The 15,147-nt window shown below is 44.3% G+C and overlaps 1 protein-coding gene across 1 annotated transcript in view; it reads left to right on the forward strand.

Annotated features, from left to right (window-relative positions):
* Positions 1-11,020, forward strand: part of CRLS1 (cardiolipin synthase 1) — a 32,211-nt gene extending 21,191 nt beyond the window's left edge. Inside the window, exons 6-7 of the mRNA XM_056567826.1 lie at positions 8,259-8,350; positions 10,325-11,020. Coding sequence (XP_056423801.1) covers positions 8,259-8,350; positions 10,325-10,412 — 180 coding nt within the window. The 3' untranslated portion in view covers positions 10,413-11,020. The remainder of the gene's footprint in view (positions 1-8,258; positions 8,351-10,324) is intronic.
* Positions 11,021-15,147: the final 4,127 nt, after the last annotated feature.

The raw sequence follows: 15,147 nt of genomic DNA on the forward strand, positions 1-15,147 counted from the left end.
GGTTGCTATGGGAAAATCACTCCAGTTTTTCTCCCACAATTTGTTAAATCTGGGCCACAGTGCCCTTGAGTGGCACAGCCAGAGCCCTCTCTTAACCTGTTAAGGAAGCAGGGTGTAAATTTATGCCCTTGACGTCCTGGACCTAAAGCACCAGGGCCTAAATGTAAGTCCTGGAGAATTAAGACACTTTGAAGGGAGTGCAGGAGCTGTGCTCTTTGTCAGCTACCATCAGTAGCCAGACACTCCCTGCTAATGACGGGCAATGGTGATCCCGCCACTACCAGTCATTATCCTCTTAGACGTTATGATCAATCACAATTACAACGTCTAAGGTGAAAGTAAAAGTTTCCAGCTAGCTCAGTGGATCTCATCGGGGTACGATGAGCTAAAATAGCAGAGGTCCCCTTATATGCCTCCTGCTGCCGGGTCACTGCAGCCTGGCTTTGGGCGCTCTCACACCACGTTTTCAGCGTACGGCTGCTGGATCTAACAGAGAGGGGAAAACTGTACACTCCCGGACCCGCGCTGAAATCCTTTGACTTTAATGAGCCGACTGGAGTCATTGTTTGACTTCGATCGGCTCATTTTCAACCCGTATCCGGTTTTCTGACCGGTGCTAAAACCGTAGTATACTACTGTTTTATGTCCGGTCACAAAAACAGGATACGGGTAGAAAATGAGCCGACAGGAGTCAAACAGTGACCCCCGGTCGGCTCATTAAAGTCAATGGATTTCAGCGCAGGTCCGGCTGGGGTACGGGAGCACACAGTGTTCCCCTCCCCCAGCCGGATTAGGCAGAAAACGTGGTGTGAAAGCACCCTAAGCTGATCTCAGTGTGTAATGCTATGCCATAGGTATAGCATTATACTGTGAATGCAATCTAATGATTGTATATAAAAGTAATCTATGGGTACTTAAAAAGTCTCTAAAATTATATAAAACCCCCTCCCCTAATAAGATTTTTTTTTTAATCTCCAAACAAAAAAATTATTGAATACAAATAATACTTATTTGGTATTGCCGTGTGTGTAATTGTCTGAACTATTAAAATATGTTTATGATCCCGCAGAGTAAACGCTTAAAATGTACAAATAAATAAATAAAAAGTTAAAAGGGGGTCAGAAAAGGACAATTTTATGCATACTAATTGTAAAATTGCGGTTTTCTTATCAATTTCCCCACAAATAATTTTTTGGTTTTGCTGTACATTTTATGGTAAAATTAAAGGTGTCATTGTACACGTAGTCACGCAAAAAACAAGCCCTCATATGGGTCTGTAAGTGGAAAAATTAGAGTTGCGCCTTTTAAAAGGAGAGGAGGAAAAAAACTAAAATGTAAATTGTGCCCCCTAAGGGTTAAACCCAATAGAACATCTCTAGAGAGGATCTTCAGAGAACGTTAGAAAAACCCCAAATTTAGGTGTGCAAGCATTCAGTCCTCAGCCGGAGACCGGAGGCTGTTATCTCTGCCAAATGGGCTTTAACTAAGAACTGTGTAAATCAGGGGTCTCAAACTTGTGGCCCTCCAGATGTTGCAAAACTTCATCTCCTAGCATGCCCTACAGCCGTTAGCTGAAAATAAAAGTAAGAGCGCTCCATGGTGTATTAAAAGAGATATAAAACAATAAAAAGGGAAGGCATGAAAGCCGCTCACCCCAAAAAGTTGTGTGTAGGCACATGTAAGAAAGCGACATATCTGCTGCCCTCCGGCTGTAGTATTAACCAGGATCGGTAAGGCTTAAAGCAGGATGCTGGCTCCACGAGGCGCAGGGCGCCTTACCGATCCTCGTTACTACTGCCGTTAGCTGCAGCCAATGGCTGTCCAGGAATGCTGGGAGTTGAAGTTTTGCAACATCAGGAGGGCCACGAGTTTGAGCCCACTGGTGTAAAGGGTCTGAATACTTTGTGTTAATGCAAGACTTTAGTTTTTCCTTTTCAATAAATCTTCAAAGATTTCTAACCTTTTACTTTTCACTTTGTCGTCATGGGGTATTTGAGTGCAGAATTATATGAAAACTTGTTTTTTAAATTTTCGCACAAGTGCACAACACAATGTGAAAAAAGTGTCTGAAGACTGTCCCAATGCATTGTGTATATGCGGGTGTATAGACATGAACCATACATTTATGTCATGTCATATATTGGATGCTTCATATATTTGTTATTGTCTGTCTGTTTGTAAACCAGTGACTGCTGAGTATTAAAATGGCTGAATTCCTAATTTTAATACTCAGCAGTCACTGGTTTACAAACAGACAATAACAAATATATAAAGCATCCAATATATGATAGGACATAAATATATGGTTCATGTCTATACACCCGCATGTATCCCCCCCAATAAATCCACAATGTCTACAGGACTTCTGCCCCCTTCCTGATCTTTGTTCACTGCAATGATGTTCTGTAGAGATGAGCGAACTTACTGTAAATTCGATTCGTCACGAACTTCTCGGCTCGGCAGTTGATGACTTTTCCTGCATAAATTAGTTCAGCCTTCAGGTGCTCCGGTGGGCTGGAAAAGGTGGATACAGTCCTAGGAAAGAGTCTCCTAGGACTGTATCCACCTTTCCAGCCCACCGGAGCACCTGAAAGCTGAACTAATTTATGCAGGAAAAGTCATCAACTGCCGAGCCGAGAAGTTTGTGACGAATCGAATTTACTGTAAGTTCGCTCATCTCTAATGTTCTGTACATACTGACACTACTGTTGCAGCTAGTGATTTGGCTGCAGTATTCTTGTGTCTGAATAGTAAATTATCATTGCTGCAGTGTAACCACAGCCCACCAGGGGGCCACAAGAACAACTTGACTCTATATAGCAGTGGTCTCCAACCTGCAGACCTCCAGATGTTGCAAAACTACAATTCCCAGCCGTTGGCTGTCCGGGCATGCTGGGAGTTGTAGTTTTGCAACATCTGGAGGTCCGCAGGTTGGAGACCACGGCTGTATAGGGTTGTGGGTGTGTATTAGCACACGGGTGTTATGTAGTGCATCTGAGTGTCCACATCTCAGTATAGCAATCTTCAATAGAAAATGCACTCAAACAACCAACTTTGTGTTCCAATTTCAATACTTTTACTTCACATGTTAGTCTTCATACGAACAACTTTCTTGTACATGGAAACAGCATATATGAACACAATTGATATTCACCCAGTGCTTTTAGTCGCTGATTCGGATATGCAGCTTTTGGTTCAACTTCTTATGCCCCAGCCGGAGCTCTGTGTTGGAATGTCCATAGTAGCTGCACACCTTGCTTTACTCTGGAAGCAGCGTTTGGGAGCTCACCCGCAGGTGAGCTTGATTGGCGACGTTTCAGGATCTCTCCCTTTCAGCGAGGCTTGAGAAATACAGCAACCTCCAAATACTCCCAAGGGACTTCAAAAGGCGCAGAAAGGATGAGGAGTTATAAATGTATAAGCAATATCGTTTATTTGCAGAACGCGTTTCGATGCCAGGTCGGGCGTCTTTCTCAAGTTCATGGCAAATATTAACACAAGAACATATTTATACAAAAAAACAAACAAAAGAGTATAATCAACTCACATTAGGTGATTTCTCCGTCTGTGCCAAACTGGAAATGGTCATCAGTCACGGCGCACAGACGGAAGTAATGAAACGGGCTACAATACAGACAACACAAAAAAGTAAGTGTATATAAAAATATAAATATAAAAAATACATAAATCAATTACAAACATAAATTGCTATAGAAATCAGACAGCAAAAGGAACACTGATCATGCTAATATTATGTAATATTTTCAATTGTCTCATTTAACCCATCAGGGTGGAGACATTTAAGTTTAACCCTTTGGGGACGGAGCCCATTATAACCCTAAGGACGGGAGCATTTTTTGCAAATCTGACCACTGTCACTTTAAGCATTAATAACTCTGGGATGCTTTTACTTATAAATTTGATTCAGAGAGAGTTTTTTCGTGACATATTCTACTTTATGGTAGTGGTAAATTTTTGTCGATACTTTATGAAAAATGTGAAAATTTTGCATTTTTCTAACTTTGAAGCTCTCTGCTTGTAGGGAAAATAGACATTCCAAATAAATTATATATTGATTCACAAATACAATATGTCTACTTTATGTTTGCATCATAAAGTTGACATGTTTTTACTTTTGGAAGACATCAGAGGGCTTCAAAGTTCAACAGCAATTTTCCAATTTTTCACAACATTTTCAAAATCGAAATTTTTCAGGGACCAGTTCAGGTTTGAAGTGGATTTGAAGGGCCTTCCTATTAGAAATACCCCACAAATGACCCAATTATATAAACTGCACCCCTCAAAGTATCCAAAATGATATTCAGTAAGATTGTTAACCCTTTAGGTGTTTCACAGGAATAGCAGCAAAGCGAAGGAGAAAATTCAAAATCTTCATTTTTTACACTCTCATGTTCTTGTAGACCCAGTTTTTGAATTTTTTACAAGTGGTAATAGGAGAAAAAGCCTCCAAAAATTTGTAACCCAATTTCTCTCGAGTAAGGAAATTCCTCATATGTGTATGTCAAGTGTTCGGCGGGCGCAGTAGAGGGCTCAGAAGGGAAGGAGCAACAATGGAATTTTGGAGTGAGTTTTGCTGAAATGGTTTTTGGGGGACATGTCACATTTAGGAAGCCCCTATGGTGCCAGAACAGCAGAAAACCCCACATGGCATACCATTTTGGAAACTACACCCCTCAAGGCATGTAACAAGGGGTCCAGTGAGCCTTAACACCACGCAGGTGTTTGACGACTTTTCGTTAAAATCGGATGTGTAAATGAAAAAAAAATTTTTTTCACTAAAGTGCAGTTTCTTCCCCAAATTTACCATTTTTACAAAGGGTTATGGGAGAGAATGCCCCCCAAAATTTGTAACCCCTTCTCTGAGTATGGAAATACCCCATGTTAGGATGTAAAATGCTCTGCGGGCGAAATACAATGCTCAGAAGAGGAGGAGCGCCATTGAGCTTTTGGAAAGAGAATTCGTTTGGAATGATAGTCAGGGGCCATGTGCGTTTACAAAGCCCCCTGTGGTGCCAGAACAGTGGACCCCCCCACATGTGACCCCATTTTGGAAACTACACCCTCACAGAATTTAATAAGGGGTGCAGTGAGTATTTACACCCCACTGGCATTGAACAGATCTTTGTAACAGTGGACTGTGCAAATGAAAAATAAAATTTTTCATTTTCACGGACCACTGTTCCAAAAATCTGTCATGTGAATGCTCACTGTACCCCTTATTAAATTCTGTGAGGGTGTAGTTTCCAAAATGGGGTCACATGTGGGGGGGTCCATTGTTCTGGCTCTATGGGGGCTTTATAAACTCATGTGGCCTTCAATTCCAGACACATTTTCTCTTCAAAATCCCAATGGCGCTCCTTCTCTTCTGAGCATTGTAGTGCACCCATAGAGCACTTTACATCCACATATGGGGTATGTTCTTACTCAGAGGAAATGGGGTTACAAATTTTGGGGGGCTTTTTTCCTATTTTCCCTTGTGAAAATGAAAAATTTAGGGTAACACCAGCATTATAGTGAAAACATTTTTTTTTTCATTTTCCCATCCAACTTTAATGAAAATTCGTCAAACACCTGTGGGGTGTAAATGCTCACTATACCCCTTGTCACGTTCCGTGGGGGGTGTAGTTTCCAAAATGGGGTCACATATGGGTATTTGTTTTTACGTTTATGTCAGAACCACTGTAAAATCAGCCACCCCTGTGCAAATCACGAATTTAGGCCTCAAATATACATGGTGCGCTCTCACTCCTGAGCCTTGTTGTGCGCCCGCAGAGCATTTTACGCCTACATATGGGGTAATTCCGTACTCAGGAGAAATTGCGTTACAAATTTTATTTTTATTTTTTTTCCTTTTACTGCTTGTGAAAATAAAAAGTATGGGGCATTTTTTTTTTTTTTACACTAACAGGCTGGTGTAACTCCCAACTTTTCCTTTTCATAAGTTGTAAAAGGAGAAAAAGCCCCCCAAAATTTGTAGTGCAATTTCTCCCGATTACAGAAATACCCCATATGTGGCCCTAAACTGTTTCCTTGAAATACGACAGGGCTCTGAAGTGAGAGAGCACCATGCGCATTTGAGGACTAAATTAGGAATTGCATAGGGGTGGACATAGGGGTATTCTACGCCAGTGATTCCCAAACAGGGTGCCTTCAGCTGTTGCTTAACTCCTAGAATGCCTGGGCAGTCAGTGGCTGTCCAGAAATGCTGGGGGGAGTTGTTTTGCAACAGCTGGAGGCTCCGTTTTGGAAACCCTGCCGTACAATTCGTTTTTCATTTTTATTGGGGGGGACAGTGTAAGGGGGTGTATATGTAGTGTTTTACTCTTTATTATGTGGTAGTGTAGTGTTTTTAGGGTACATTCGCACTGGCGGGTTACGGTGAGTTTCCCGCTAGGAGTTTGTGCTGCGGCAAAAAATTTGCCACAGACCAAACTTGAAGCAGGAAACTTACTGTAAACCTGCCCGTGTGAATGTACCCTGTATGTTCACATGGGGGAACAAACCTCCAGCTGTTTCAAAACCACAACTCCAAGCATGCACCGACAGTGTGCCTCCCGCTATTGCAAAACTACAACTCCCAGCATGTACTAATCGCCAAAGGGCATGCTGGGAGATGTAGTTATGAAACAGCTGGAGGTTATGCACCTACAACTCCCAGCATGCCGAGACAGCTGTTTGCTGTTTCAGCATGCTGGGATTTGCAGTTTTGCAACATCTGGAGGGCTACAGTTTATAGACCACTGCCCAGTGATTTCCAAACTGTGACCCTTCAGATGTTGCAAAACTACAAATCCCAGCATGTCCAGTCAGCAAAGAGCTGTTTGAGCATGCTAGGAGTTGTAGTTTTTGCAAGATCTGGAGGGATACAGTTTAGAGACCACTATATAGTGGTCTCAAACTGCAGCCCTCCAGCTGTTGCAAAACTACAGATTCCAGCATGCTCAAACAGCTGTCTGGGCATGCTGAGAGTTGTAGTTTTGCAACATCTGGAAGGCTACAGTCTCAGACTGTAGCCCTCCAGATGTTGCTAGGCAACTTACCGGCTTCCGTAGGATCCAGGGAGCCGTCCTCTTCTGCCGCACGCGCCGATCTCAGTCGCCGATCACAGTCGCCCGCAGCCTCCGGAGGGGTAAGTGGACCTTCGGCATTCGGTCCCTGTCGTTTTCCCCGTCCTGCCCCGCCTATTGTGGGTGGGCAGGATGGGGAAAACGAAAGTAAACCCCTCCGCCCCTGATCTGCTATTGGTGGTCACGTCTAGACCACCAATAGCAGTGATAGGAGGGGTGGCACCCCTGCCACCTCACTCCTATCGCTGTAGGGGGATCGTAGTTGTCTTAGACAACCGCGATCCCCCTTCTATTCCGGGTCACCATAGACCCTCAATGACCCGGAATCGGCGCAAATCGCAAGTGTGAATTCACTTGCGATTTGCGCCGATCGCCGACATGGGGGGGTCTAATGACCCCCCTGGGCATTTGCACGGGGTGCCTGCTGATAGATATCAGCAGTCACCCCGGCCCGGTCCCCGCCCGGCGCGCAGCGGGAACCGAAATTCCCACGGGCGTATGGATACGCCCTTCGTCCCCAACAGGTTAAAGATCCAGTAGGACTCTATGGATCAGTTTGCGAAAACGATCTCTCTGGTCTGTAGGAATAACATCAATGATGACAAGTTTCACTAAATCTGGATTGCTATTGTGTTTGTGTGAAAAATTACGTGACACACTATGCAAGAGGAAGTTTTTCCTAATATTGAACCGATGTGCGTTCATGCGGTACTTGAGAAAGGGAGAGATCCTGAAACGTCGCCAATCAAGCTCACCTGCTGGTGAGCTCCCAGACGCTGCTTCCAGAGTAAAGCAAGGTGTGCAGCTACTATGGACATTCCAACACTGAGCTCCGCCTGGGGCATAAGAAGTTGAACCAAAAGCTGCATATCCGAATCAGCGACTAAAAGCACTGGGTGAATATCAATTGTGTTCATATATGCTGTTTCTATGTACAAGAAAGTTGTTCGTATGAAGACTAACATGTGAAGTAAAAGTATTGAAATTGGTACACAAAGTTGGTTGTTTGAGTGCATTTTCTATTGAAGATGGCCACAAGAACAAGTAAACATGGGCTGAATTCCTATTTAAATATATTAAACAGACAACAACTGGACAAACCCTTTAATAATTCATAGACTGTGAATTTGTCTTTAAGAAATCCAATTTATCTTTTGTCAATCTTTATAGATGAACACCGCAGTCCAGTTAATACTGGTGGCAGCGTCACTTTCGGCTCCTGTATTTGATTATGTGGATAGTGTCTATCTTCAAGCGTTATGGTGAGCTACCTTTTTATAATCGCACCTCTTAAAAGGATTTCCAGAACATGTCAGCAGATAATTGGGTAAAAATAAACCCAATGCTAGATAGGGCTTCTCATTAAGATTCCTGGCATATGCCAACTGCCCAGGGGATGTTCCCCAGCAGGGCAAGAGCCCAGGTATGAATAAACTCTGTACTCTTTTTTTTTTTTTTTTTTTGTTCAAATTGATACAGTATTTTATGTGACTGAAAGCTAGCAGCACTAGCATCTCACCAGTGCCTCGCAGAGCTCTTACCTTTGGGCACGAGCAATGGTCCGGACCCCTGCAGCTAGGAGAAACATCAGAGGTGAGGGAGGAGAGAGCAAAGGTATCACCGAGGGAGGTTCGGACCTGCTCACACCTGCACGTCCGATCACTTGACTAACTCCCAGCTGACACTGGGAGAAAAAAGAGCCTGCGCAAAGTGCTGCTTGGGGAAAAAAGAGCCTGCGCAAAGTGCTGCTTGGGGAAAAAAGAGCCTGCGCAAAGTGCTGGTGGGAAAAAAGAGCCTGCGCAAAGTGCTGGTGGGGAAAAAGAGCCTGCGCAAAGTGCTGGTGGGAAAAGTGAGCCTGCGCAAAGTGCTGGTGGGAAAAGTGAGCCTGCTTGCCGACTAGTGGCCTTTTAAAGGGGCAGGAATAGAAAAACAGCAAATTTCTTTCAAAAACCTGTCTCCAGGTTGGGGTGTGGTTTTACAGCTCAGTTTCATTGAAGTGAATGGAGCAAAGTTGTAATACAACACCCAACCTGGGGACAGATGTAGAGCGTTTTTTGAAAGAAATTAGCTCTGATTTTCTATTCCTGGATAACCCCTTAAATAAATGTGGGGGTAGGCATATGCAATCAGGCACACAGAGGAGGTGGGTTGGCTAACCCTGGACTCTTTCCATGCTGGGAAACGCTCCTTGGACACTTATGTCTCTGTCTGTGCCACTCATTTGACAGCCCTAATACAGATCCACACCTTTTATCTACGGTATGCGGGGGGAAAATACTGATAAAGATAAAATATAGATGAAAAAACCTGACCTAAAACTGAGCTACATGCAAACAAGATAAATAATAAAGTACTGGTTAAATCCTTATTTCAGTACAAATGTGACTTCTTTTTTATTTTCTGGATAAGTGTCAACCAAGGGTCAGGGTAGGGTGACCCAAAACACATCCGCATCAGGTGTAGGGTCACCCAAAACACATCCGCATCATATTTCATGCTGCGGATCTGCCAACAGCAGTCATCTGAGTGAGCTTCCAGCTGCAGCAGGGTAGCCCTGTGTGTCAGATTTTCCGATTCTCATCTGCTACAAGCAGGCGCTGTGTCTACAGCGGCAAATCAACCGCTACGAGCGGACACACAAAGCTACCCATTCGCAGCAGGGAGCTCTGTCTTGAGACTGCTGTCGGCGCATCCGCAGTGTGAAATACGCTGCAGATACGCTGCTTGTGATCCTTCCTTAAAAAAGAATATTGTCAGCTCATAAGTGATGGCATATGACTAGGATATGTCATCACTTTATGATAGGTGTAGAACCCACCAGTCCTGAGAATGAAGGGGCTATGACTTCACTGTTTTCTCTGTACAGCGACACTCCTGGCCGCCCTCTGCGCTGGAAACTGCAGTTATTTACATGAATATAATTTCCATTCATTCTCAGGATCAGATCTTGAAGGCCGGGGGATCTGCCAGTCATAAAGTGGTGACCTGTCCTTGTTGATATGTCATCACTTTATGGTAGTGTTTCCCAACCAGGATGCCTTTATCTATTGCAAAACTACAACTCCCAGCATGCCCGGACAGCCGTTGGCTGTCCGGGCATGCTGGAAGTTGTAGTTTTGCAACTATGGTTGCATCTCTTTCACTATGAAGTAGGGTTGAGTCTCAGAATATATAACCGTGAGACGCTTGTTGCGGTATAATTTTTTAAATATCTAATACTCGTGTATTTTTTACAGGTGTATCACTGCTTTCACAACTGTGGCTTCAGGGTACAGCTACTACCATTATGGACAAAAGACTGTAAAAGTTCTGAACAATAAGTAAAAGCATGGACTTCCCTTGGAGCAATAACATGTAGGATAGGACATCTCTTCAATGTAATTACTGGATACTGATGATCAATGGACTCATCTGAATCAATGTGGAGTAAATCTTATTTATACACTTAATATTCAATATTTGAATTTGATATAATAAACACGACAGGTTTTGTGGAATCATTTTGACAAACGTTCCCAGTGTGGAAATGGTTTTGCCGATGTCCGATGAATTTTTGTCAAGTGACTTTTTTTGGGAGGTGATATTGTATACTTATTCTGATTTTCACTTAGATGTAAAGGAATTTTATAAGGGAAATAACCTCATAAACGTATTAATCCAATGTGGTGTTTATATTTTGTGTGTGGTAAATAGAGGTGATGTCCTGAGAGGATAAAACCTGGTACACAAAAGGTGAAAATGGCGACCGTGAAAGCATCAAAATCTGCATTCGCTTAAAGAGGGAGAGTCATCAAAACCTGGCCAGAGGATAAGTTGACCGGTTGGCCATAGCAACCAATCAGATTGCTTATTTCATTTTTGAAAAGGCCTCTGTAAAATAACAGAAGCGATCTGATTGGTTGCTATGGGCAACTTTTGCTAAATCTCCCCCCAAAATGCATACACCTATAATCCATAAGTGTTGCCGCTGTGTCTTTACTAGATGGCAGTGGAGCCTGTGATTGTTTAACCTTCTGTCTTGCTGATTGGTTCATTTATTCTCCTAATATTTTACACAATGGCCCAGATATTTAGAGAGAAAAATTGAGGGATTTTCCCACAGCAACCAATCACAGCTCAGCTTTCATTTTACCTCAGCTCTTTTGCTGAGCTGTGATTGGTCGCTGTGGGAAAATCGCTCCACTTTTTCTCTCACACAGTTTGATAAATCTGGGCCTATGTACTTTGTTTAGTAGCAACTTGGGGAGAATATGCTCAGCTTATGCTTTCAGGATATCCGTAAAATATTACAGAAGGATAAAGCAGACCTTAACAAGTGCCAGATCACCATAATGACTAAAAATTTGGTGCTGGCACCTTAGATGTCGCAAGCCCATTCTAATTACCCATCCCATCCTCCACTGTCGCTCACGTTTACCGCCTTCTGCTGCCGGCTTATTGGGGTCATCCCTCGCAGTGCATGATTGTAGGTACACCAAGGTGGCGGCTTCACGGAGAACAGAAGTGTGAGAAGGAGATTTGCCAGAGAGTTGTGAGCGGAACATTGGGGGCACAAGGACTGAACGTAACCACAGGAGCAGATGGGAAAATGCAGAAGGGGTTGGGTCAGTACCACTTATTAGCATTATTGTGCCTTAGCAGTAAAGCCACTGCCGCCATCTTGGTCCTTCTGATATCACTGTCACCATGTGTGTCATTCAGCCAGATGTCCAAATGTTAGACCAGCTAATCAGCCATTCATCAGACTGAGAAAGCTGAATGATAATCATGAGTTTCATTCAGCTTTCCAAGGCTCCTGAAAGGTAGAGAAGCTGATCAGCCATTCGGGAGTCTGGGAAATCTGAATGACACATGTGGTGAGAGTCTTGTTGGTTATCATCCAGCTTTTCTAGGAACAGACAGAACCAAGAAATCTTTTGAGGGGACAGTAATGCCTATGGCACATGGAGAGATAAGGGGACCCTAATGACTGTGAAAGGGGAAGATATGAGGGGACACATGCCTGTGACATATGGAGAGATTAGTGGACTGTGACACACTGGGAGAGATGAGGGGACACATGCCTGTGACATATGGAGAGATTAGTGGACTGTGACACACTGGGAGAGATGAGGGGACTGTAATGACTGTGACACATGGAGAGATTAGTGGACTGTGACACACTGGGAGAGATGAGGGGACTGTAATGACTGTGACACATGGAGAGATTAGTGGACTGTGACACACTGGGAGAGATGAGGGGACAGTAATGACTTTGACACATGGAGAGATTAGTGGACAGCAATGACTGTGACACAGAGAGATGAGGACACTAATGTTTCTGACACATGGAGAGATGAGGGGACAGTATTGACTGTGACGCATGGAGAGATCAGTGGACTGTAATGACTGTGACACAGGGAGAGATGAGGGGACACTAATGCCTGTGACGCATGGAGAGATCAGTGGACTGTAATGACTGTGACACAGGGAGAGATGAGGGGACACTAATGCCTGTGACACATGGAGAGATTAGCAGACTGTAATGACTGTGACACATGGAGAGATCAGTGGACTGTAATGACTGTGACACAGGGAGAGATGAGGGGACAGTAATGACTGTGACACATGGAGAGATTAGCAGACTGTAAAGACTGTGACACATGGAGAGATCAGTGGACTGTAATGACTGTGACACAGGGAGAGATGAGGGGACAGTAATGACTGTGACACATGGAGAAATTAGCAGACTGTAAAGACTGTGACACATGGAGAGATCAGTGGACAGTAATGACTGTGACACATGGAGAGATCAGTGGACTGTAATGACTGACACAGGGAGAGATGAGGGGACAGTAATGACTGTGACACATGGAGAGATTAGCAGACTGTAAAGACTGTGACACATGGAGAGATCAGTGGACTGTAATGACTGTGACACAGGGAGAGATGAGGGGACAGTAATGACTGTGACACATGGAGAAATTAGCAGACTGTAAAGACTGTGACACATGGAGAGATCAGTGGACTGTAATGACTGTGACACAGGGAGAGATGAGGGGACAGTAATGCCTGTGACTCATGGGGAGATGAGGGGACAGTAATGATTGTGACACAGGAAGAGATGAGGGGACAGTAATGACTGTGACACATGGAGAGATTAGTGGACTGTGACACACTGGGAGAGATGAGGGGACAGTAATGACTGTGACACATGGAGAGATCAGCGGACTGTAATGACTGTGACACATGGAGAGATGAGGGGACAGTAATGCCTGTGACTCATGGGGAGATGAGGGGACAGTAATGACTGTGACACAGGAAGAGATGAGGGGACAGTAATGACTGTGACACATGGAGAGATTAGTGGACTGTGACACACTGGGAGAGATGAGGGGACAGTAATTACTGTGACGCATGGAGAAATTAGCAGACTGTAATGACTGTGACACAGGGAGAGATGAGGGGACAGTAATGACTGTGACACATGGAGAGATCAGCGGACTGTAATGACTGTGACACAGGTAGCGATGAGGGGACAGTAATGCCTGTGACTCATGGGGAGATGAGGGGACAGTAATGACTGTGACACATGGAGAGATCAGCGGACTGTAATGACTGTGACACAGGGAGAGATGAGGGGACAGTAATGACTGACATATGGAGAGATTAGTGGACTGTGAATCACTGGGAGAGATGAGGGGACAGTAATGACTGTGACCCATGGAGAAATTAGCAGACTGTAATGACTGTGACACAGGGAGAGATGAGGGGACAGTAATGACTGTGACGCATGGAGAGATCAGTGGACTGTAATGACTGTGACACAGGGAGAGATGAGGGGACAGTAATGACTGTGACACATGGAGAGATTAGCAGACTGTAAAGACTGTGACACATGGAGAGATCAGTGGACTGTAATGACTGTGACACAGGGAGAGATGAGGGGACAGTAATGACTGTGACACATGGAGAAATTAGCAGACTGTAAAGACTGTGACACATGGAGAGATCAGTGGACTGTAATGACTGTGACACAGGGAGAGATGAGGGGACAGTAATGCCTGTGACTCATGGGGAGATGAGGGGACAGTAATGACTGTGACACAGGAAGAGATGAGGGGACAGTAATGACTGTGACACATGGAGAGATCAGCGGACTGTAATGACTGTGACACATGGAGAGATGAGGGGACAGTAATGCCTGTGACACATGGAGAGATTAGTGAACTGTGACACACTGGGAGAGATGAGGGGACAGTAATGACTTTGACACATGGAGAGATTAGTGGACTGTGACACACTGGGAGAGATGAGGGGACTGTAATGACTGTGACACATGGAGAGATTAGTGGACTGTGACACACTGGGAGAGATGAGGGGACTGTAATGACTGTGACACATGGAGAGATTAGTGGACTGTGACACACTGGGAGAGATGAGGGGACAGTAATGACTTTGACACATGGAGAGATTAGTGGACAGCAATGACTGTGACACAGAGAGATGAGGACACTAATGTTTCTGACACATGGAGAGATGAGGGGACAGTATTGACTGACACGGAGAGATGAGGGGACACTAATGCCTGTGACACATGGAGAGATTAGCAGACTGTAATGACTGTGACACATGGAGAGATCAGTGGACTGTAATGACTGTGACACAGGGAGAGATGAGGGGACAGTAATGACTGTGACACATGGAGAGATTAGCAGACTGTAAAGACTGTGACACATGGAGAGATCAGTGGACTGTAATGACTGTGACACAGGGAGAGATGAGGGGACAGTAATGACTGTGACACATGGAGAAATTAGCAGACTGTAAAGACTGTGACACATGGAGAGATCAGTGGACTGTAATGACTGTGACACATGGAGAGATCAGTGGACTGTAATGACTGTGACACAGGGAGAGATGAGGGGACAGTAATGACTGTGACACATGGAGAGATTAGCAGACTGTAAAGACTGTGACACATGGAGAGATCAGTGGACTGTAATGACTGTGACACAGGGAGAGATGAGGGGACAGTAATGACTGTGACACATGGAGAAATTAGCAGACTGTAAAGACT

Source organism: Hyla sarda, chromosome 3 (genome assembly GCF_029499605.1).
Source record: "Hyla sarda isolate aHylSar1 chromosome 3, aHylSar1.hap1, whole genome shotgun sequence".
Lineage (NCBI taxonomy): Eukaryota > Metazoa > Chordata > Amphibia > Anura > Hylidae > Hyla > Hyla sarda.